The sequence below is a fragment of the Lissotriton helveticus genome, chromosome 12, assembly GCF_964261635.1.
Source record: "Lissotriton helveticus chromosome 12, aLisHel1.1, whole genome shotgun sequence".
Lineage (NCBI taxonomy): Eukaryota > Metazoa > Chordata > Amphibia > Caudata > Salamandridae > Lissotriton > Lissotriton helveticus.
In genome coordinates this window covers 817,847,897-817,871,995 of record NC_136073.1, presented here as the reverse complement: position 1 = coordinate 817,871,995, position 24,099 = coordinate 817,847,897, and the positions used below count along the sequence as shown (strand labels likewise).

Sequence of the window (24,099 nt, the reverse complement as noted above, 5' to 3'; positions counted from 1 at the left end):
TTCCACTTCTCATGGGAAAGAATGTTTGTTTACGTGTTCCTCCATTTCCTCTTATCCCAAAGTGCTGCAGATGCTGAAATGAGAGCCGTGCCGGCTCATTCTGATACTGGTACACTACGCTGCATTGCCTATCGGAGTGCTCTCCAATTCAGTTCTGGCTGACTAAGGATTTCTTTCATTTGTCGGCCTGGCTCCTCGCCACGCTGAATTCGGAGCTTTAACAAATTCTGATGAATGTAGGTCGGGACTACAGAAAGCACGAGCTCCTTGTACACTCAAGTGCTATTCGTTGAAATGGAAGAGATTCTGTTCATGGTGTGTCTCAGTCTTGTCTCCCTGTCTCCTCCACGCCTGAAGAGATTCTACCCTATCTTCTGCATCTCGCCAAATCAGGCCTTACCTATTCATCCATTAGGGTACTCCTGCCTTCAATCTCCAGATACAGACGACGTTCTGGTCAATTATCCCTGTGGTCTAACAGACTCGTAAAGGAGTTTATGAAAGGTCTATTCAGAGCTTACCCACCTATTAAACCACCTCCAGTGGTCTGGCAGCTGATGACTGTCTTATCACAGCTTATGGGGTCTCCATTCAAGCCGATCCACAAATATAACTTAAAATTCCTTTCACAGAAGGCAGCATTTCTATTGTCCAATACATCGGCTAGATGTATTGGCGAGATTCAAGCTTTTACCACAACAGAACCTTACCTACAGTTCCTTGAGGAGAGGGAAGTCCTGTGCGCCAATCCTTCTTTTGTTCCCAAGGGGTCTTCAGCATTTCATCTCAGTGAACCAGTGATCCTGCCTTCTTTTTTGTCCCAGTCCTTCTTTGCCTGCAGAGAGAGCTTGCTACTTATTAGACATTAAACGTTTGAAATTCAATTTACAAAGGACTAACACTTTCCGTAAATCTACTCCGTTGCTAATCTCCTTCTCTGCTCCCAGAGAAGGGTGGGCCTTAACGCGGGCTAGTATTGCTAGCTAGATCTCCTCAACTGTAATATTCTGTCATGAGAAGGCTAGACGTCCTATAGCTGAAGAAGTGAAGGCTCACTAAACACGAAAGGTGGCAGCATCCTCAACCTTGTTTTCCGGAGTGTCTCTACCCAACATTTGCAGGGCTGTGACATGGGCGAACGTCTATACCTTCACAAAACACTATTGCCTGGAGAAAGGCGGATGTAGCAGTCGGCCAGGCTGCCCTGCGAAGACTGTTCGCATAAGGTTTGCACCTACTAATTTCTTTTCTTTCTATGTTCTAATATTTGATAGTTGTTCATCAATTTTGTACTTTCATTTTAAAGAATGGATGCTATGCTATGTGCCTTTTGATTTTCTGCAATTCCAGTATCTTCTTTCGACCATCATATTTAAGTTTGGTTCGCATGGTGGGATGGTTCTCCTTACTCGCCGCCTTTGCCTTTTGGATGCTGCTTACTATTTAATTCACGCTATAATGTGAACCTAGAGGATCTCTAGGGTCATCCCTTTGTTGGGCACACTGTGAGATTATCTTTCTGGAAAGAAAAGATTTCCATTCTGTTGGTTTGTTATTTGTCAACAAAAGCTTTTTTAATTGGTTATTTTCATGTTTAGTTATTTTTTCTTCATCTTTTCACCACTTGACATATTCGAAATACAGGCAATGTCATTCAACAATATGATATCCAATGCATTTCGGGCATTATGAGGTCATGCCCTTCATCAGGGAAATGGACACTGTGAAAACGAAAATGAGATAACATTTACTACATTCAAAAAACATAAGCGAGTTACATCTCCATTATAAAGGTGCAACGCAAAATAGTGCAGACAAGTCAAACATGCAGTGTAATCACGTGAAGTTGGTGTACGGGCAAGGGGTTTTATATGCGTGCAGGGGTAAAAAAACACGGTTACTTACATGCCTTTCTTCATGTAAGTGTCGAATCTAAAAGAATAGGGAGGGTGCTTGTTAGGTTATGGACTGAAAATGAAACAATTGCGGAGCGTGTTCTCGCGAGTCAGAGAGACCGCGTCTTTCTCATCAAAACTAACCTGGTGCGAGGGTACATCCAGTTTACTGTTCGTTGTTCGTCTCGCCGTAGCGGTTCAACATAGCGACGGCTGCCAATGGGTCAGTCCGCGCTTTCCTTATTTTGAAAAACAAGGCGGTCATGTGGGGTATCACGTGTTACTGGCCAGTGAAAAAAGACTATCGCGTATAGCTCTCAGGTCGGGCACTTGTGTGTCCAATTTTGTGCCAATCGAGTTTGGCATTCACCGGGGAAAAACCGTAGCCGTGATGTTTATAATGCATAGTCAAAAAGAATAATAAAACTGTTGAAAAATATAGAGAATAAAAAACTATCGAATAAACGTTCATAGGAGCCCCGAACTTATGGAGTCCTGGTACCAAGGTCAACATATTAAGTGTTTGTGCTAAAGGGGATGGCTGGGATTGGTGATATCGAAAAGGATATGTGTGTACATGTGTCAGATGTAATGGAACTTACAACAGTATACACAAGCAGCAATCTGCAGAGCAAAAGTTTTAAAGATAACACGCAAATTCGATTCGTTCATTAAGGCCCATTGGTTTCTGGGTAAACATGTACGTGGCAAAACGGAGCGACGGATCAAGACACGCTTAATTGAGCACAAATCTAACATCCGTTTGAAGAACACCAAATCAGCGCTATCAGCACATTTTGTAGAAGCGCAACACAATGCTTCCCAAATCAAATACACCATTCTTGAGATTGTCCAAAAAATAGAAGGCAGAGACAATACAAAATTTCTACTCAGAAGAGAGAATTACTGGATTTATAAATTGTTTACCCAGAAACCAATGGGCCTTAATGAACGAATCGAATTTGCGTGTTATCTTTAAAACTTTTGCTCTGCAGATTGCTGCTTGTGTATACTGTTGTAAGTTCCATTACATCTGACACATGTACACACATATCCTTTTCGATATCACCAATCCCAGCCATCCCCTTTAGCACAAACACTTAATATGTTGACCTTGGTACCAGGACTCCATAAGTTCGGGGCTCCTATGAACGTTTATTCGATAGTTTTTTATTCTCTATATTTTTCAACAGTTTTATTATTCTTTTTGACTATGCATTATAAACATCACGGCTACGGTTTTTCCCCGGTGAATGCCAAACTCGATTGGCACAAAATTGGACACACAAGTGCCCGACCTGAGAGCTATACGCGATAGTCTTTTTTTCACTGGCCAGTAACACGTGATACCCCACATGACCGCCTTGTTTTTCAAAATAAGGAAAGCGCGGACTGACCCATTGGCAGCCGTCGCTATGTTGAACCGCTACGGCGAGACGAACAACGAACAGTAAACTGGATGTACCCTCGCACCAGGTTAGTTTTGATGAGAAAGACGCGGTCTCTCTGACTCGCGAGAACACGCTCCGCAATTGTTTCATTTTCAGTCCATAACCTAACAAGCACCCTCCCTATTCTTTTAGATTCGACACTTACATGAAGAAAGGCATGTAAGTAACCGTGTTTTTTTACCCCTGCACGCATATAAAACCCCTTGCCCGTACACCAACTTCACGTGATTACACTGCATGTTTGACTTGTCTGCACTATTTTGCGTTGCACCTTTATAATGGAGATGTAACTCGCTTATGTTTTTTGAATGTAGTAAATGTTATCTCATTTTCGTTTTCACAGTGTCCATTTCCCTGATGAAGGGCATGACCTCATAATGCCCGAAATGCATTGGATATCATATTGTTGAATGACATTGCCTGTATTTCGAATATGTCAAGTGGTGAAAAGATGAAGAAAAAATAACTAAACATGAAAATAACCAATTAAAAAAGCTTTTGTTGACAAATAACAAACCAACAGAATGGAAATCTTTTCTTTCCAGAAAGATAATCTCACAGTGTGCCCAACAAAGGGATGACCCTAGAGATCCTCTAGGTTCACATTATAGCGTTTACTCATTCGACGCCATTGGACTCCTGGCGCCACCTTGTGGAGCACCTACAAAAACTAACCAGTAACCGTGCAATTCAAAAGGAACTTTTATCACATTTAAAAAAAGCTGTGCATCCACCCAACCCTTAATTGTACTATTTAATTCAAGCATGTGAATCTATAAAAGATACAATACTGGAGAAAAAACAAGTTGCTTACCTGTACAGTGTGGTTGTCCAGTATTGATATCTTTTATAGCTTCACATGCAACCGTCCCTCCTCCCTGTTCAGGCTCACCAATTGCATATCGCTATTATTATATTTACAAACGTGCTAGAAATCTGAGGTATGCTGACTCTGCAGGGGAGGAGCACCTCAGGGTCTCTGCTCTCATTGGCTGAAGGGTGGGTGTATTCATTCAATGTGAGTAGGCTACTAACTACTAGTGTTTTTCAATGGAGTCTAATGCTAATGCTTTAACACTGCTTTATCACCTTTAAAGTGGGACTCCCACCATGACGACAGGAAATATTCAAGCATTTAAATCTGTTAAAGATATAAATACACGAGAACCACAGTGTACAGGTAAGTAACTTGTTTTTTATTGACCAATGTAGCTAGGGGTATGTTGTCAGGTGTGGCCAAAGCCACTTAACTGTACCCCCTACGCCACAAAAGGAGAGTTTGCATACATGCTTAATACAATGCATTATAATACATTATGATTATTGTTGTATTCTGGGCCAATCAACCGTGGCCCGCTGGCCTTTTGTAAATTATTATTTTACACATGTGTTAGCAGAAGAAAAACGAGTCACTTCTACATTCAAATTGTAAAACAAAAATGACGACATTAATAATGCTCTAAACTTTCTACACAGCTTAAATCCTATAAATATCCCGATTTCCCCAATGAATTTTGTCTCGTATTAGTATGGCTTTTACAAAGAGTTCTTTATTGCGTGTCTGTGGTTGTGGTATTAGGTGTTTCTTCTCATCACATTACCACAATATGGTAATAGTGAGAGGTGCTGATGGTATGTATGTTGAATTTCAAATGTGGATGAAATAATACTGGATAAGTGGGAGAGTTTGGATTGAGGGTGGTGGTACACTTGACGCCGAGGAACAGTACTTTGGTTTTTGATACGACAGGTTTCAGAACGTTGTTGAGTTTGAAATTCTGTGGCAGATAGACCAGTTTCTAGTGCCTCGTATTGATTTTATTTGTTGATAAAGAAAATGTGGATTTGAATCTTGTTAGGCTGCAAGTGGTGTTACTTTTGCGTAAAATTCAGGAAAGGATAACATACTTCCACCTGAGAAGTGATGTGAAAGGTCAGGTTGAGTTACTTGATCAGACAAGAATACACGTGTATCGCAGGGGAACGGGAAGTGTCGGGAACTTAAGCTACCGCCAAGGTTCAATAAAGCAAAATATTGCGGTATATAGTTTAGAAGGCCATTCTGACATGAGACTTATTAGCAGGCATGATTCGGCAGCTCCAACGGTGACGGTCCAGAATATGAGGGCGGTTTCAGTGACATTCTCTGGATGGGAGAAGGCCTGTTTTGGGTCAAGAAAGCTGTGTTTGCCACACCAACAAGCAGTTTGGTAATCACAGTTTTCCCCAGTAGTCTGGATGCAAGGACAGTGGGTCTGTTGTTGCAGATGGTCAGACCCAGAGTGGCTGTCAGGAGCATGCATGAAACTACTACATGTTTGATGGCTTCAGGAACTACTCCTTTTTAGGTCGAGCAGACGTACTCTCAATGCGTGAGCATTGAGAGAGTCTGCTTCAGACCTAATGTTGCCCGTTATTGGGAGAGTGGACACCAATCTGACACGAGCGTTTCCTTCGCGGATTTCACCGCGGGAGCGCGCGTCTCACCCGCGCATGCGCAGAGTAACTCAACATTTTTTTTTTTTTTATTTATTTATTTATTTTTTTTTATTTCCCAGCCCCGAACCGAATCAGGTATCAGAGCGCTTCACATATAGGCAGCCCCCACCCCTCTGCATGCGCACACACAGGCGAGCGCATGCACACGCAGGCACACGGCAGACACTCGCTCACACACACCCCCCTCCCCCACAGTCACACACACGCACTCCAGACACATACACACGCGCGTGACCCCCATCCCCAACACTTACCGGGCTCTTTCGGCGTGTTCAGTGTCTCATCGCTCCACTTCTTCCTCGGCGGCGGCGGCTGTGGCGGCGGGCGGGACTTCCTGCTGGATTGCAGGCCCCGCCCCCGTCTCAGGCAAAAGTGCCTGACTTCCGTTTTTAGGTTTTGCCTGGTTTTAATGTATTTTCCATCGTCGTCGTCTCTCGACTTCAACCCCTGCCCCGCCCCTCCCCACCGGACTACTGCTCTCATTTTCAATTTTAGAGAGATATTGTTTTAGAAATTAATTTCTCCTAAACAGTGACTGTTCACTCCTGTTTCCACTGTTTAGGCGAAACAGTTCACTTTTGAGTTACTTGCAACAGCTGCACGTTTCCTCTTTATTCCCCTTAAAATGCATTCTCCTCAAAGGACTAGCAGCCATATATTGCTTGAGAAACTAGCCACCAAATTACAAGTCCGGTCATTAACCTCAGTAGCTGAGCTCTTGGCACAGTGGGCAGCTAAGGGACAAAACGGGCGACATTTTGCCTTTAGTGCATTTATTTTCCATGTAGGTGAAATATTGTTTCAGAAATTAATAAAGACGAAATATTTTGTCTTCATTAATTTCTGAAACAATATCTCGCTGAAATTGGAAATGAATGCACTAAAGACATAAACAAACCTTACTTTTAATTATTGCAAGTCTTATTAATCGCTGTTAATCAGACAGGCCAGTGTTTCTGAGCGGCGGAAGTAGGCAAAGGGCATAGTCAGTCGGTGTCAGATTTCCCTGGCATGTGACTGACTGTACACCAGCCCCATGAGCATTTCCAATGTACTGACGAATGGGCATTTCCTACAACAAATTTCCATAGAGATCAGTCCAATGCTGCCTCACTACTTTATCCACGGTTCCACATTTTGAATACCCACACCCGAAAGTGTGCATTGCTATAAAGCCCACAATGTGATCATTTCTAGGAGCGTATTAAATTCTAGCGGGTGACCTTGGTGCTGGTTAAAGTTAGCGGATTGATAGCAGTGTTCGGTACAGTCCTCCAAAACAGCGCACACTTCCCTCCAAGTCTAATACATAACATATGCAGCTGCGCTTCTGGGGAGGGTGGCAGCAATGAGGATGTGAACATTTGCAATGCAATAGGTCTCGCATTTACCAAAGGTTAAGTTATTGGCATTGTAAATGGCAAAACCTTTTATTTATGTTTTAAAAACGAAACCAAAAATAAAAGGCATTGTCATTTGCAATGTCAATAGCTCAAACTTGCGTAAATGCGAGACCTATTGCATTGCAAATGCTTGTTTAAGGAAATGGTTTATGTGTTGGCTTATAGTCCAAACCAAAAATTCAGCTCTGTTGATAAGGATTTTTGCTGGGTTGTGTTATATTGTACTAGAGGTTCAATATTTTTGTAACCCTCTCTTGGCTGAATCAGCCGATCAGTGTTTCTGTTTGGTAAATCTTTGGTTTGCTGGTTTCTTTGTAAAGGGGTAGAGTTAGTGAGTCTGCAGTTTGAAGACTGCATTTTTGAAGAAGTAGGTTGAAATGCTGAGATTTTTTTGTTGTTGGCGACTTTACAAAGGTGGTGAGTTTGGTTCTTTTTTCGGTCCATTTTGTGGCCATTACGGGTGCCGCTTGTTGTTTAGCACCTGTGACGGCGACCATAAAGAGGTTTGGCTAGTTGTCACAAAGAGGAGCGCTCCTGTGTTTCCTGATAATTAAGTACATCCAGAAGGAGAAACACTAGATGGTGTGCCTGAGCGTACGAATGGGCTCATTGGCTGGTTGATATAATTCAAAGATTTTGTTAGTTTAATTGGCTGTGAGACTTCAGTGAGTTTGAAGTGTGATGTGATGACAAATTCTAGACTACCACCTCTCTGATCAAATCCGCCCTCTCTCCGCTTAAAGTTGTTCTCTGGCACTAGATCAGTTAAGAGGTTGTTGCTGTCTGGTATGAGCTATGTATTGAGGGTGAAGGGATAATCCAGGTAACAGTGGGAGATTGTTATTGATCTCATGTTTTGTGTCGGAGTGCTGTTGAGCAGGGAGCATGCATGGGTTTGTGCCTGTGTGAAGGAGGATGTTAGGCTCAGGATTTTTATGTTTTCCAGGATTTTTAGTGCTTAATGGATTTAGGTGCCTTTTATGTTATTTGGCCTTATTTGGGTTGCTATTGAGTACCCAATGGTGAGTGGCATGAGGACTTCTAGTGGGTGGAATGTGATAGACGAAAGTGGTTGGGAAGCAGGAAAAGTGTCCCAGTGGTGAGCCTGGGTGAGGAGGTAGTGAGTAAAAGGTATGTGTGATTGACTGCATGTTGCTGCTGGTGATTGTGATAACTCAAATGCGTGTTTGTGGGAGTGCTGTATCAGGTGCTGACAGTCATGGGTTGTAGCTGTAACAATGGGCACTGCTATAGAGTGGAGGTGCAGCTAAAGGCGATGAGCGTGTGAGTTGAGCACGATCATTGTTGCAGCACTCTAACGAAGTATTTATATTCTGCTTACTACATTTAATTTGCATCTTCTGTGCTATGTAATAAGTGTTATTTTTGACTCGTCTCAGTGATACTGTAGAACTGTGTTGACCGCAGAACGATCAATCCGGAAAGCAGTGTAGTATACCAGGGACATCTTAAGGATTTTGTTGGCCCAGGGGCGAACGTATTTTGGGCTCCTGTTTGGAACAGCTTTGAATTTATAATACGGTTTCAGCTCTTTCATGCCCTAGTTCGACAGGTCACTGACGATGCACAGGCACACTCGTCCAAATACTAAAGTAGTTACATCTAATATTTAGGGACAGTGACCTATCTTTTCAAAATTGTAACAGAGCAGCACCTCAATAATACTACTGCAGATCTGTATAATCTGTGATACCCTCCTATTTCTCATATGTGAGTATTATTTTCAACTTAAGGAAACTTTTTTATGGATGTTTCAGGAATAATAAACACAGCCTTTCTCCGAAAATGTCTGCTATAGGCTCACGCACGTCACTCACATTAAAAATAAATTAAAGGGAAACTGTATTTGAAGCAATATGTTTAAGAATTATTCAAGGTTATTGGGGCAAGATTCAGTAAAACAGAGTTGGCTCTATCGGGGAGTCCTGTAAGGCTGGGGCTCTGGGCCAGGGCCCACTTTGCCCATGCCTTAAAATGTCTCTCTACTATACTGATATATAAAGTAGAATGGTAATCGAAGGGAGCCAACAATATGCTATTGATCGGACTCTTCACAGGTCTCTTGGTTATAAATCTTGTAACGCTGTATTTCTTACTCTGCAGGTACAACTTGGAAGTCATCACCCTCCAGGGGAGCATCAAGCAATCCCTGTCTGAGTTGAAGGCCCAGCGGCCGCAGCTGGAAGCCGTGCTGATGGGCACCCGACGGACAGACCCCTACTCATGTTCACTGACTCCCATGCACATGACAGACCCTGGCTGGCCTCAGTACATGAGAGTCAATCCCCTACTGGTACGTCACCCTCCGAGTTTAAGGCCAGATTTTGTTTGCGCCTTATCAAATCCCTGAGTTGAAAACTCTGCTGTAATAGAGACATGGCCAACCTAGAAGTGCAGTCAGTCATTGGCAATTCCATGCTCACCTTCTCACCTCTATCACACTGCTGCATTTAATTAGCCCCTCATTTCTTTAACAGTCTTACCTGACTGAGTATAGCAATAACCATTGACACTATGTTCCAATGCCAATTTTTGAACAACTTGAACACTCAAACAGCAGTAACCAACTCAAAACAGACCGTAAAGTACCCAGGCAAAAAAATTACCAGTACACAACATATAATCGCATCTTTCAAATTATAGAAAGCAAAGCCAGACTCACAAACAGGGTAGCAAGTAGTTTGTGTTGGGAAAAGGAAAACTGAAACGAATATGGCAGTCCGTGGCACATAAGTCCAGTGACCAAAGCCTACAATTCGAGAAAGCCTTGTGGAGTAAAGACAAAGCACATTGGGCCAGATGTAAAAAGCACTGATTGTAAAACACTAGATGCAATTTACAAGCAGTATTTTTGCAACTGTGCAGTATTTTTTGACCTGACCTATGCATTAACAGGTTGATTCACAAAATACTGAAATGTAGTGGCTCGCAATTTGACCTGTCTCATAAATATTATTGAGGTAGCTCACATATTGTGACCCACTACGTTTCACAAAGTTAAACCGTCTCAATCCTACAATAACATGCTGTGACCAATTATCCCTTGAATCCCATATGTGATTTTAGTAAGGTCTGGTTTAAATCGCATATGGGATATTTGGTCACACCACGTTATGGTGGGAATGAGTTGAGGACGTGATTTATTAAAGTTTAGGTTTTATGTAACAAAATTATTGAAAGGTTTTGTGATGATTTTTTTTCATATTGCAGTACCCCTGACGAAGAGCTGATTGCTTGAAATGCATTGGGTGAATGAATATATGTATGGCCGTTTAAAGTGCAATGTGACTTCTAACGTCCTGCAGATAAAGGCTTGGATGGGCATATCTCTGGCATTATAAGTGTTGAATCATGTTGCTTGTACCGGGATTCTTGAAATTAAGTATATTGGAATAAACGGGTTGAGCATGGATTCATTTTGAATAAACTTGGATACTTGTCAGAAACAGTTGTGACTTTCGCTTTCATGGCAGTGCAACTCGAGGGATGTGTGAAGGTGCACCACATAGTTTTGGAATTTCGTTTTTATTCTTTGGGGTAGAGCACAAGTCAAGTTTTGCATGCCCACAAATGTGACTTTGAGCAAGACCGTGTCAAAAACTGAAAAAAATGGAGTGCGTTCTATCACTTTGTTGGAGAGCCTCTACGTTTCACAGCCATCACATGGATGGTGCCCTGCTGTTGTTTCTCCTTCCGGATGTACTCAATTATCAGGAAACACAGGAGCTATCCTCTTCTTGACAACTAGCCCAACCTCTTTAAGGTCGCCGTCCCAGGTGCTAAATAACATGCAGCACCCTTAATGGACTTTTTGATTTTTAATAAAGCAAACTTATTTTTTAAATATATTTTTTTAACGCAGCCTGTTTTCCTTAAAGTAAACAAGACTGCGTTTTTGAAGAAACTTTTTCTTTGTTCATTCACAAAGGAGAAGGGATCCCAAAGTAACCTCTTCCATTTTGTTAACAGGTTACCACCCACACTTGGGGGTTGGTAAACTATCCATGTTTTGCAACCAGTGTTTAGTTGCAAAACATTGATACATATGATACCAGTTCACAATTTGGAAGGGATGCTTACAACACGCTCCTTCCAGATACTTAATCAGTATCCATTTCTAAACACATTTAGTGATTCGGAAAAATGTTTCTGAATTGCTAAATATGTATAGTACATAAGTAAAAGGGGTTTAGCATTCTCAAAGCCTCTGATTTTTCTGAATCATAGGGGTTGAAACACTAAAACCCTTGTAAATCTGGCCCTAAGTGATGAACCTTGGAGAATCAAGAACTGAAAATGCAGAGTTGTTACATTTACAGACAGATCACTGTAACAGTAGCTTCTAAGACGGTACCCTGTTCGCTAATCTCCACCCACCCCGACACTGTGAGCATTCCCTCATCATTCTTGGGCAACAGTGTCACAGTGATTATGGAATCGATTCTGGTCAACTTCGGGTCTAATCAACTAACCATCCTGAGCCACTGGTCCCCACTTTTTAAACCACCTTTGAACTCCTGAGCTAATAGCCTGTGTCCGAATTGAATGCAAAATACAATTCTCCATCCTCCCAGTGCTTTAAGGGCTATGGTGCTGCAGGACTAGAGAGCAATATTACTTTCACAGAGATAAAGGATGTGCTCCTCTGACAGAGGGGAGTTGAATATCACCCGGAACTCCACTCCTGAAGAAGCAAAAAGCAACCAAAAAGGACTTCTCCAGTTACACTCCCAAAAATAAGCCCCCTTCCGAAATAGAGCATAATTTGGTAGACCACAAACTAAAACACGTTTGTTAAAGCTCAGCAAATGTGTGCATGGTAGACAGCCAGGCTTCATAGCACCTAGAGGTACCAGCACTCTAGTGGACCTTTTTACATGAAAAGAAGTACGTACCTTAAAAATATGATATAGAACTTCCCACAAGGCTATGAGTTGGCACTAACTTTGTTCATTGCTTATGTGCCCCTTGGCTGAGGTGATGCATCTAGATCAAATTTTAAGCGGTGAAATCTCAAGCAAAATATTGGAACATCACTAAGAGAAGCACATTGTTCTTTGGATGAAGGACAACTACACCTACCTGAATGTTTCTAAATAGGAGAGTTCTGTGGTCAGAGACTCCCAAGGATTGTCATGCTATTTAATTTGCCCCAAGCCACTCGTAGTTTCTGTTCTCTCAGAAAGTTAACATTGCCGAGTGATATTTGAATCCAAGCTCTTCGCAGGTCAAAGATTGTGCAAAAGACTGAGTAAGAAGAATAAAGATCTGTGTAATATTATTGAGGAGAGAACTACTTCTCCAAACCAACCATTGGGCAAGACTCTTGGAGGCGCTAGGGGGCGCACAGCGGAATGGCTGCCTAACCGTGCAGCTCCGCCGGGCGGATCACATTCACGCCGAAAAACTACAACTAAACGGGCAGAATTGGAAAAATAAGCATAACTGCTTGAATGGGGTAGTACAGTCCCCCAGAAAATGTGATCGAGAGGAGCCCAGCTGTGCCAAAACATTGATGAAGATAAGAATTCGCCAGAACACAGGCGGGCGGAAAATGGCGGCCGGAGCCCGGACAGAGTCGGAGGAAGAGTGAACTGACAGCGCGACCAGCTGCGAGGTGCGAGGACGGAGCGTACGGACAGGAATGAGAGGGCACAGATCAGCGACCGGCCACAAAATAAAAAAGTAAGCCATCGCCGCGAGCGCCAGGACTGTAGAGAAAGGCGGGCGATAGCAGGCATTATGGCGGCGCCGAGGTCCGGTTAATAGCGAGCACACACTACGCTGAGCCTCAGTGGGGCATTAATAGACGCAACCTCGCCAGAAATAACGAACATTCTGCTAGATCGCTGAAATAACTGAGGGAGGCAATCATAAAGAGGACTCTGAACCTCTGGGGCCAAAAACTTTAATTATCGGATACTGCAGGCAAGATGGCGGCGCCCATAGACCGATGAAGGTGAATAAAATACACGGCGCGCACTGCGGTATTGGGGAGTGCAGAGGTTGACTGCTGGCGTTGAAAACGGGGCGTGCCAGAAACACGGCTTCACACAATGGACCCAGGGTGCATACTCGATCACTGTGCATAGACGCTAATAATAAAACATAGGGAAAGATTGCAGGAAAAATGGCGGCACTGTGACCCAGAGCATAACGAGCCCACACAACACTGAGACTAACTGGGCATTCATAAACAGACAGCCTCGCCGGGAATAGCACGCACTCTCCAACATCACTGGAGTAATTGAGGGTGGCTACTGCAAAGCGGACCTTGACATCTTAAAGCAACAATTCTACACAACGTGCACTGTAGGCAAGATGGCGGTGCCCATAGACCAAAGAAGGAGAATGAACTAAACGGCGCGCAAGGTAACACTACTGAGGGACGAGACTAACCGATGGCGCTGAAACCGAGGCTTTATAGAAATAAGGATTCCACGCGCGGAGACCAGGGCATGTGATCGAACAGTGGGCATCGACTTCTAAAAATCATACTATGGGAAAGGTCAGACCAGCAGACCGGGAGCAGGGCTGAAACAAGGTGTAACACCCCTCAGACCACCAGAAACATCACATCATGCTGACGCGCAAGGAAAGCTGCAGGTGCAGTTGGTGGTGAGATCCGGAGGTGGGAACAACAGAATACCTAGAAAGGGGGGGGGGATAAAAAATACTACATACACCCCCGCACCGACATACAGTCAGTGATACCCACAACCACTATTCGCAATTACTACAACGCGGAGCGATAGAGGTATTCTCGCCGCCGCAAACGTGGAGTGACGCCGCGCCACCTAACTGCGAGGTGTTCAGGGACCGACGCTAATTGAGGGCATGTAACCGGCGATAAGTTGGACTATTTCGCATCACGCACTTCACAACCGCAGCAGTGGGAAAGCTAACGAGGGTTACTGCGGCATAACACATCTCCCGATCCAGACATCCACCTGCAAGCATAATAGCCCTACAACGTGACAGCTGCTCCGACCACACAGCCCACTGATATCGCTATATCGCTACTGGGAATTGCACGATGGGGAAACCAGATAAACAATAACCCACCCTCTCTTTTGAGACGAGAAAGACGACAAAGAACCAAACTAAACAAGTGGAAGGGGAACAAGACGCAGAGTCCCCGGAGGAAAATGTCATGGAGAGTATTCTAAAGGCCGTACAGGCGTCGAGGCAAGAAATAAACGGGAAGCTGGACCTCCTAACAGGCAGAGTGGACAACCTGGCAGCGAAGCTAGACAAGCAGGGCGAGAGATTGGACACGGCTGAAAATAGAATTTCCGCGGTTGAAGATGAGTCGCATGCAACGACAGCTAAGTGCACGGGCATGGAGAAGGTCCTGGAAGTGATCAAGGCCAAGTCGGAGGAGTTGGAAGCGAGATCAAGGAGGAACAACATTCGTATAGCGGGCCTACCGGAATCCACCAACACAGGTCGAATGGAGCCATATGTTGAACAATTGTGTAAGGAACTTTTTGGCGCCGAAAACCTCTCGCCAATATTTATAGTGGAACGAGCTCACCGCTCCCTGGCCCCGAAACCAAAGCCTGGCGCTCCACAGAGACCAATAATAGCCAGAGTCCTCAACTACCGCGACAGAGACACTGTCCTGCGACTGGCGCGAGAGAAAGGTGAGATCCAACATCAAGGCAACAAACTGGAATTCTACCCGGATTTCACGGTTGGTGTGCAACAAGCGCGAAAGGAATTCAACGAGGTCAAAACCAAGCTACGGGATCTGCAAATACCATATGCCATGTTGTATCCAGCGCGCTTAAGGATTACCTGGGACGACAAACCTGTTTTCTTGGCGACGCCCAAGGCTGCAATGGAGTTCATAAAAACAACAATCACGAGAGGTAAAAAAGGCAACCGCAAAGATAGACATCTGGACTCAGACTGAAGGTAAGACTATTGAATGCCGAACGTTATTATTAATGAGCAAGCGACTATGCCGGATGTCCTAGACACAAGAGTACATAACCTAGAATGTAAGGTACTCCAGTCTCTGTGTGGGCGTTCTTACAGCCAGCTGGCGGTGCTCTGATATGGGACTTCAGACCATAACCGAACTCTGGGACTCCTTGTCGTAAAACATTGATGGGCACTATAGGTGCGGATACGATAACCACATAGGCAGGTGGCGATAGTATGATCACTATGATGAACACTGCCATTAACCTAAGGTAGACACTGAATATGCACCTACAGCGCAGTACGAGCCCCCCCCCGCAGGGCTCACCAATCACTTACTGAACACTGGTCGGGGCTGGCTCTTGATTTCAAAATGACGCTTTTGTGTTTTGACAATGATGTTTGTTTACAGCCTATAGATCCGCCCCCATCCTCTAATCGGGATGGTAGGATGCACCCTCGGCGGACCTCTACTAGGGTGGACCCCAAACAGTTCTGTTACTCAGAGAAGTTATGCGGGTAGAATGGCTTCGGCAGAATTGGGATGCTGGAGTGGGTGGGAAATGGGGAAGTTGGGGTTTGTTGTTTTTCGAGCCAAAGGAGCAATTAAGATACACTGCTGAATACCATATTGTAATGTACAGTAAACTGAAAGAATTTCACATGGTGAGAATTTACGATAATGTGCTGTGTTCAAGGGGATTACAAGCTACTGTAAGATGCACTGGTAATGGCCTTAAAGTCAGATATGCTGTCAGATCAAGAACTGGGGGTGGGCTGTCCGGAAGTAGAACACAGGGGCGGCGGGTAGAGGTAGAAATCACAACACACACTGAGAGGGATGTGGAACAATGGTGAATACACATGACCTGAATCTGATAACGTGGAATGTGAGAGGATTCACCAATCCTAAGAAAATTAGACAAATTTTCGCCACTCTTGACAGGCAACACATAGATATTGCACTGATCCAAGAAACTCATATAGACCCTAAGACACGCAGATCTATTGGCGCACGCTGGGCGGAATCCACGTATGCAGCGAACTACTCTTCCTACTCTAGGGAGGTCATGACGCTGGTAAAGAAGGGGACCAACTACAAGATCACACGTACAATTACTGATACCAATGGCAGATATGTAATTGTGTCGGGGATTCTGCGAGGACAAAATGTAACAATAGTAAATATCTATGGTCCAAATGTGGATGCGCCGGAATTTTTTCAGGAATTGTGGGATCATTTGTTGGAATTCATTGACACTACTCTGATATGGGGGGGGGGGTGTGATTTTAATATAGGGTTATGTAACGAATTAGATTGATCCACTTTATCGATAGAACCCCACAAGAAGGCCAGGGAGAAGCTAAGGGACATAATGGAGGAAATAGCGCTGAAAGACATTTGGAGGGTCCAATACCCGACAGCGCCGGGCGCGACCCACGTAAATTTGGCACATGGGAGTTGGTCGAGAATAGACTATTGGTTGGGGACTGACAACACGGTACTATGGACTTCAAAAATTGTTCCACTTCCATGCACCCTGTCTGACCACAATCCCGTGGCGCTAACGCTGCAAGTACCTCATTACACACCACCACCATTTAGTTGGCGTTTCAACGCACAAGCGCTGCTGGACCCACTATATCTCACAACCATCACCAAAGCCATTCAAGATTACTTCCAATTAAACACGGATTCGGTAGACGATCCCTGTATTGTATGGGAGGCATTCAAAGCAACACTCAGGGGTGTGTGTATCAGCACGACTGCAGGGATACTTAAAGACATTAGGGCGCAGATTACCAGGCTGGAACGAGATATGTCGTCCCTAGAGCAGGAATATGCCCACACTGGGAATGTGGAGCTACTGGGGGAACTCAAGCTCAAAGTCACCGACCATCAAAAATTCGCAGAGGACGAACTGAAATAGGTCACCAAGCGACCATTGGCCAGGCAATTTGGCGAAGGAGGTCGGCCTGGTAGGGTGTTGGCGAGGAAAATATGCAAAGGGAGAGACCCACAGGTGATAACTCAAATTAGGGACAAGGATGGGGCACTACACTCACACTACGAAGAGATACTTAACAGTTTTGTTGGTAACTATGCAGATCTATATACCTCTCAAGAGCCAGCACCACCCCAAGAAACGCTTAAATATTTACAGGACATAGCTATAGCGTGGTTGTCTGATAATCAGCGTGAGTATCTAGTACAACCAATAACAGTAGAGGAGGTTACCGCAATTATACACGCACTCCCCAAAGGAAAGGCACCGGGGCCCGATGGATTCTCATGTGAATTCTATAAAACATTTGCTGACCTACTTGCCCCGCATCTGGTTGAGATGTATGGCACCGCATTTGACCAGATGATACTGCCACCGTCGCTAAGGGAGGCGGTGATTATCACCCTATTAAAACCGGGAAAGAATCCAGATCTATGTGATTCTTATCGACCATTGTCGCTCCTGAATGTAGATTCAAAAATTTTAGCTAAACTCTTGGCGGAACGGTTACAACCCCTGATGACAAACCTGATACTACCTGACCAAGCAGGCTTCATCCCCACAAGAGCCACATCACACAATACAAGAACGCTGTTTGCACTTTCCCACTATCTTACACCTCAAACTAAAGCAGTAGCGGTCATGTTAGACGCCGCCAAGGCTTTCGACTCCATTGAATGGTCTTACGTCCGCACGATTTTACAGAGAATGGGCTTCCCATCACGATTTATAACATGGGTTGCACTACTCTACACGAAACCTGTGGCGAGAGTAAGAGTAAATGGGTACATATCTGGACCTTTTGAAATAGCGAGGGGGACGAGGCTAGGATGCCCGTTATCGCCTCTGATTTTCGCTCTGGCATTGGAGCCGCTAGCATGTATAGTCAGACAGACCCACAACCATTCCGCCCTACATTTCCCTGGGAGACCCCTGCATATTTCGCTATACGCGGATGACATGCTGCTATATGTACGAGATCCAGAGCAGAACCTGAGTCCATTACTCCGGGAATATGTGCGATTTGGACGTCACTCCGGGTTACAAATTAACTGGGAGAAATCGTCAATAATCCCACTTACTGACTCGACAGAACAGTATGTCCCAGATTTCCCGCTAGACTGGCAGACGGAACCCACGCGATATCTAGGGGTTTGGTACAGTCGAGACCCAGAGGAGGTTATTAGGACAAACTATGGTAGGGTATTTGCAGAACTGGAGGGACAGGTGGCCCGATGGATACAAGCTACCGCTGTCACTAGCAGACCGAATTGCAATAGTAACAAGCATTGGAAATGCAATAGGTCTCGCAGCATTAGAGTTAGTGCTTTTAGAATTGTTTATGGGTTTTTTTGTAAATCTTTAGCATTTTTGTTTCCTGTAGCCAATGCTAAAGAATTTTTAAAAAAAAGCCATAAACATTTCTAAAAGCTCTAACTCAAATGCTCCGAGACCTATTGCACTGTGTGAGGGTGAGGGGTTGAGGGTGAGTGAGGGTGAGTGAGGGGTTGAGGGTGGGTGAGTGAGGGGTTGAGGGTGGGTGAGGGGTTGAGGGTGAGTGAGGGTGAGTGAGGGTGAGTGAGGGTGAGTGAGGGTGAGTGTGAGGGTGAGTGAGAGTGAGGGTGAGGTATTGAGGGTGAGTGAGAGTGAGGGTGAGGTATTGAGGGTGAGTGAGGGTAGAGGGTGAGAGAGGGTGAGGGTGAGTGAGTGTGAGGTGTTGAGGGTGAGTGAGGGTGAGGCGTTGAGGGTGAGTGAGGGTGAGTGAGGGTGAGGTGTTGAAGGTGAGTGAGGGTGAGGGTGGGTGAGGGAGGGTGAGGGGTTTAAAATGTTACTCAACAAGTGATTAAATTGCATCCTAAAGTACGTAACAGCTTTTTACTAACAGAGCCCCTTCTATCACTCAGAGTAAAATATTTATTGAAAAGTTGCAATTTGCACTTAGCACAAAAAAGTCTATGTGCACACTTATAATAAAAGGTGCCCCTCTTTTATTATGTGCATTCCGGTGATGATAAGGTTTTTGTTTTAAGCACAGCAGTGAACTGAAAGAATTTGCTGCAGTGGTGTGTTTACCAAAACATATGGTAATAGCATGCGAGATAGTTTGTTTAAACGCTGTCTCCAAATATTTGTAGGTGAAAGGTATAAATCCATACAGGGCCTGCCTAGCATTCCATCCTTTTGAAGTAGACAAACAAGAACCACGGCGTTGGCTAACAAGCCAGTATATAAGTAAAAAGCGCTTGTGTTTTTTTGCAGTGCTGTAACAATGGAAACGATTATTCCACATTACATTCGTACAGAATTCCACCCTAACAATTGTCAAGCAAAAGCTTAGATTATGGAGTGGCGTGTGTAAAATCATCTGTAATCAGGCTTATTACAATACGGAAGTTAAGCTCTTTCTTTCGAAAATGTAGCCTACTTTAAAGCTGTTAAAAATACACCATGGATTATTCCACTGCAAAACATTTAAGAAATAGTCAGCAGGAGTTTCCCCCTGGGTTTCTGTTAAGCGCCACAGACGGTGTCAACATGGTTTCTATCCTTAATTAAAAGGACTGATCTATTCTGGCCAGTTGGTTCTGTTTGCACAATTTCTCAATATCTCCCGATCTCCAAACTTCACAGCAATCTTAAAAGTCTTCATGCGAATTAAAATAAAAAAAGTGCCAACGTAAATCAAACAACAGCTTCCCCGATAAGAGCCCAAATTGTAGTTTTGCTTCTCTCTTGACAAACGCTGTACTGCAATCTCGTCATTTCAAAGAAGTAATATAAAGAGGCTCGAGAAACTATTAATTCCCAGAAATCATTGCAGCACTGTAGCGCGCTGAAATAATAGCCTAGGAAGCGCAAGAGGTGGTGGGTTGGATGGAATGGACATAACTGCTAATCCGAGTTTGAGGGTGGAGATGAGAGCGACCAGTGCTTCAAGGTGGGCGAGCTGACCTTTGACCCCATAAGAGGCTCCGTCCGTGGTGGCGGGCACACGCCCAGTCGCCCACAGTCGTCATTAGTTTACACACAGCAGCTCCCTAATTTCACTCCTCCGTAGTTGGGTAGGTGTCAATCAAAGACTCTGTGTGCTTTGGGGTGCCCCCGCGCCCTTAACAGGGGTCCCATCTGTTTGTACAGTGGGCATGGAGCGAATAGGTCGGCTCGAGCCCCCTCCAGTCTCCAAACAAACTTCCAGGGCCTGCGTGGGCTTGTGTTTGGAAACAGTGTTGATGTCATTATCGAAGGGACCATCAGGGGGCAGCTGTGACCAGACATGAGAGCGGCTTCAGAAAGCGAGGAGGAAATCCGCGAAAAGAGGCCGAGAAATACAGCAGCGCATAACGGAGCAGGGATAGCGAAACAGAAGTACACACCCGACTTCACAGGGGAGGAGACGGCGGGAGGGACGCGAAAAGCGCACATTTCAAAGGAGACCGCAGAGCAAGTAGCAACGCCACATGTGGGGAACGGCGACGACAGTCTATTATTAATGTGTTTAATATCTAAATAAATGAAAGGTCAATGATTAAAGAAGATTTTGAAAAAGTAGGACGTTAAAAGGAAGAGTGTTTTTTTGTGTGAGCTAAAGTTACAAGCCGTTTGGACTCGGGGAACGTTTTGTGACCGTTGATTTACCTTTTTAAACAAAGCTCGGAATTCTAAGGCTGGATTCGTTGTTATCAATGATGACTAATGTTATGACGGGCACAATGTACACTCTATATTAGAAATCGAATGTGCCATAATACGAGAATACACCGCTTAAGGGGTACCTACAAGACACACCATAATGCCATAAACCAAGCTCTCGGCATTGTGTGGCGGGAGGGGGCGGGGGGAACGTCGAGGGCAGGCAGGATGACTCAGGGGAGGGGGCGGAGCGGGGCAGAGCGGCATGTGGGTGTGAAGCAGCCGGGGCCTTTGAAGGTGTCGGAGGAATGCGGGCGGCTGTGCACGCGCTTTTAAGCTCAATGCACATGCGCATTGAGCTTAAAAGTCACGGGCACTGCAAGGAATCGCCACGATTCCTTGCAAGTTAGATAAAGAGTCGATGAGCCCCTATAGTCTCGCTTGCTCGATGCGCATGCGCATCGACAGGCGAGACCTAAAAATGAATATCCTACCCAAGTTCCTGTACTTGTTCAATAATATACCAATCACACCATCTACAGCCATTTTCACTAACATAACGTCACTAGTATTGAAACTAATCTGGGCAGGTAAACAAGCTCGTATTGACCTGCATACCCTAACGTTACCCTATGAGAAAGGAGGGTTTTGTGTGCCAGACTTTAAACTCTACTATTTATGCGCACAGGCCCAATATGCATCACATTGGTACCACCCCACGACATATCTAACGCACACAGCGGTTGAGGAAGGTGACGCTTCGCCAATTCCACTGACCGCGATAGTGACACACAGGAGGCCTCCGCTACACTCAAGGGATATAAACACAATAGATACCACGGCACGTGCATGGAGGACACTAGGGAGAATGGCCCATAAATTACCTCTATATGCACCAGCGCTCCCACTCCATTTCCACCAGGAGGTGTCGGTAACGAATGAAAAAGTAGGTATGGACATATTGAGGAATATAGGGATTGACACATTCGGGGATCTGTATCACGAGGGAACTTTCTGCAAAACAGAAGATTTGACATATATTAGCAACCCAACATTACTCTTCCGATTCACGCACTATAGACTGCAAAGGGCCATCCAGGATCTATATCCAGACTACCCACAGGAACCGCCAACTTTACACTCGCTACAATTCATTATAACTTCATCCAACACATCACACCTGGTGTCTAGATTGTACAAGATAGCTCAAAGTGAACTCCCACATACTTCTGGAAAGCGATGCAGAGATGGAATGATGCTCTGCCGGAGGCATTAGAAGAGAAAGAATGGTCAACTGCCTGCTCATTGCTTAAACTACTCACTCCAAATGGTAATCTGCGTATCACGCATCTGTAATATCTACATCAAACGTATCACACGCCAAAAAGGTTGTATAAATATGGGTTGCGAGACAATGCCAGATGTAAAAGATGTGGATATGATGAGGCGGATTTTGTTCACTTAGCCTGGCACTGCCAGAAGATCCAGGAGTATTGGGAGAAGGTAACAATCATGCTGGGCAAAATGGTGGGGATTGATGTAGAATGCACCATGAGGGTATGTTTGCTGGGCCTTCTATCAAGTGTTAGGGCGGGAAAGAGAAAGTTCTGTGCCGTGGCTTTACTGATTGCTAAGAGGCAGATATCAAAATGCTGGGAAGGAAGAAATGTACCTAATATCAAGACATGGCTTAAAGACATTGTAGGAGAGTAGGGTCTGCAATCCTATGATCACCCAGATTTTTGCTTTTTGCTGCACTGGTTTACGACTTTCCCTGGCTGTGGGCCTGCTAATCAGACCCACAGCCTAGCTGTTCTCTCTATCCAAATTGTACTCAGGTACTGAATTGGCACTGGGCCCTCTCCAAGTCCCTGTACCCAGGGCTGAGGTGCACCCAGAAGTCTCCCAGGGGCTGAAGCATGTATTGTGCCACCCCTGGACTGACTAACTAAACTGACACAACTGGCTGCACGACAGCTGGGGGAAGGTGGTGTACTCACCCTTTGCTTTAGATATAGTATACCTATATCTAACCCTAAAATGGACACACAGATCTCCTATCAGTCACTCCTATGGCAGGCCTTGACAATCCTGAAGGCAGAGTGCTTGGAATCGTGTGAGATGGTGCTCTGGCATGAGCTGAGCCTGTCTGCGGCTTTCGGGATCTATCCCTTAGCCGTTTCCATGATATCGCATACCATATACTCTTAAGTGCATTATAATCCTCGCGGTTATATGCCAACTCTGGTATCGCTTTATCAAAACATGTCGAGTAAGGTGTCATACGAATTGGAATACTAACCCCTCGCCAATTCTGGCGACGGGGTTAGCATTCCACCCTTCTAGAGGGACACGACATGTATGTAACCCCTAACCCCGGTTAAAGTCCAACAGAGCCTCAGCTCCACAAAATGGATGCTGCCACCGAGACACAAGTCTGCCCTCCTGCTGCTGGGAGTCCTCCCAGAGCAGGAGATAAGGACAAAGGGTTTCCTGCCAGGGGCGGTGCCAGCACCGTCCCAGACAGGATTTTGTGTATCCTAGGTAGGCAGGGCTTCAGAGGAAGGTGACTGCAAGTGGCACCCCGGTGCTCACTATGCATAGGCCGGCTTGAACCAGTTCCAGGGACACTCCAGACCCTGAGCAGGGGAAAAGCCCGCCAAGGAAGTGGGTGTAACCACCCCCCTCCTGGTCCCACCCATAGGGCAGGACTTAGTCGCGTGCCAGCCCCCTTTTCCCAGATAAAGGTAGGAGCAGGCCCCCTTCCAAATTAGATCATCTTTGGAATCAAGACACGACTTTCTACGAAAGGACTTCAAGATTTCCTTCTTCAAGATTCTCCCTTGTGGCTAAGGAGTAGTCACCCTGCATCCGCAGGCACCATCTTAAGAACACTGCGGTCTGCTGCAAGTCCTTCCTCCGGAATCCGACTGCCCAGCTCGACGAGAACCGGCTTCCCTGGCACCTCTGACCTCTACCCACCTCTACAGCCCAGCTGAGAACCGTGGGTGCGACGAGACCTCGAGGGACCGGCCATCTTCAAGACTGCACGACTTCTTTCCAGCACGACCGCCGATGGATCCTCTGGTGAGTGCTTTGGGGACCGAGAAGCCCCGACCCTGAGCAGCTCCAGCACCGAAGTTCAGCCTCCCAGCATCTCCACGATCTGCGTGGGGCCCTTCTGCTTTTTGCTACTCACCGCGTTGTTTGGCTACTAGCCCGCTGGCTTGTGGCCTTCCTAACGACGCCCGACGACATCACTGCT

General features: G+C 45.2%; 1 protein-coding gene across 2 annotated transcripts in view; it reads left to right on the top strand.

Moving 5' to 3' along the window:
- Positions 1 to 24,099, top strand: part of FLAD1 (flavin adenine dinucleotide synthetase 1) — a 114,016-nt gene that overhangs the window by 73,901 nt on the left and 16,016 nt on the right. For both annotated transcript variants that reach the window (XM_078671066.1, XM_078671065.1), the window contains exon 6: positions 9,373 to 9,562. In XM_078671066.1, coding sequence (XP_078527192.1) covers positions 9,373 to 9,562 — 190 coding nt within the window. The remainder of the gene's footprint in view (positions 1 to 9,372; positions 9,563 to 24,099) is intronic.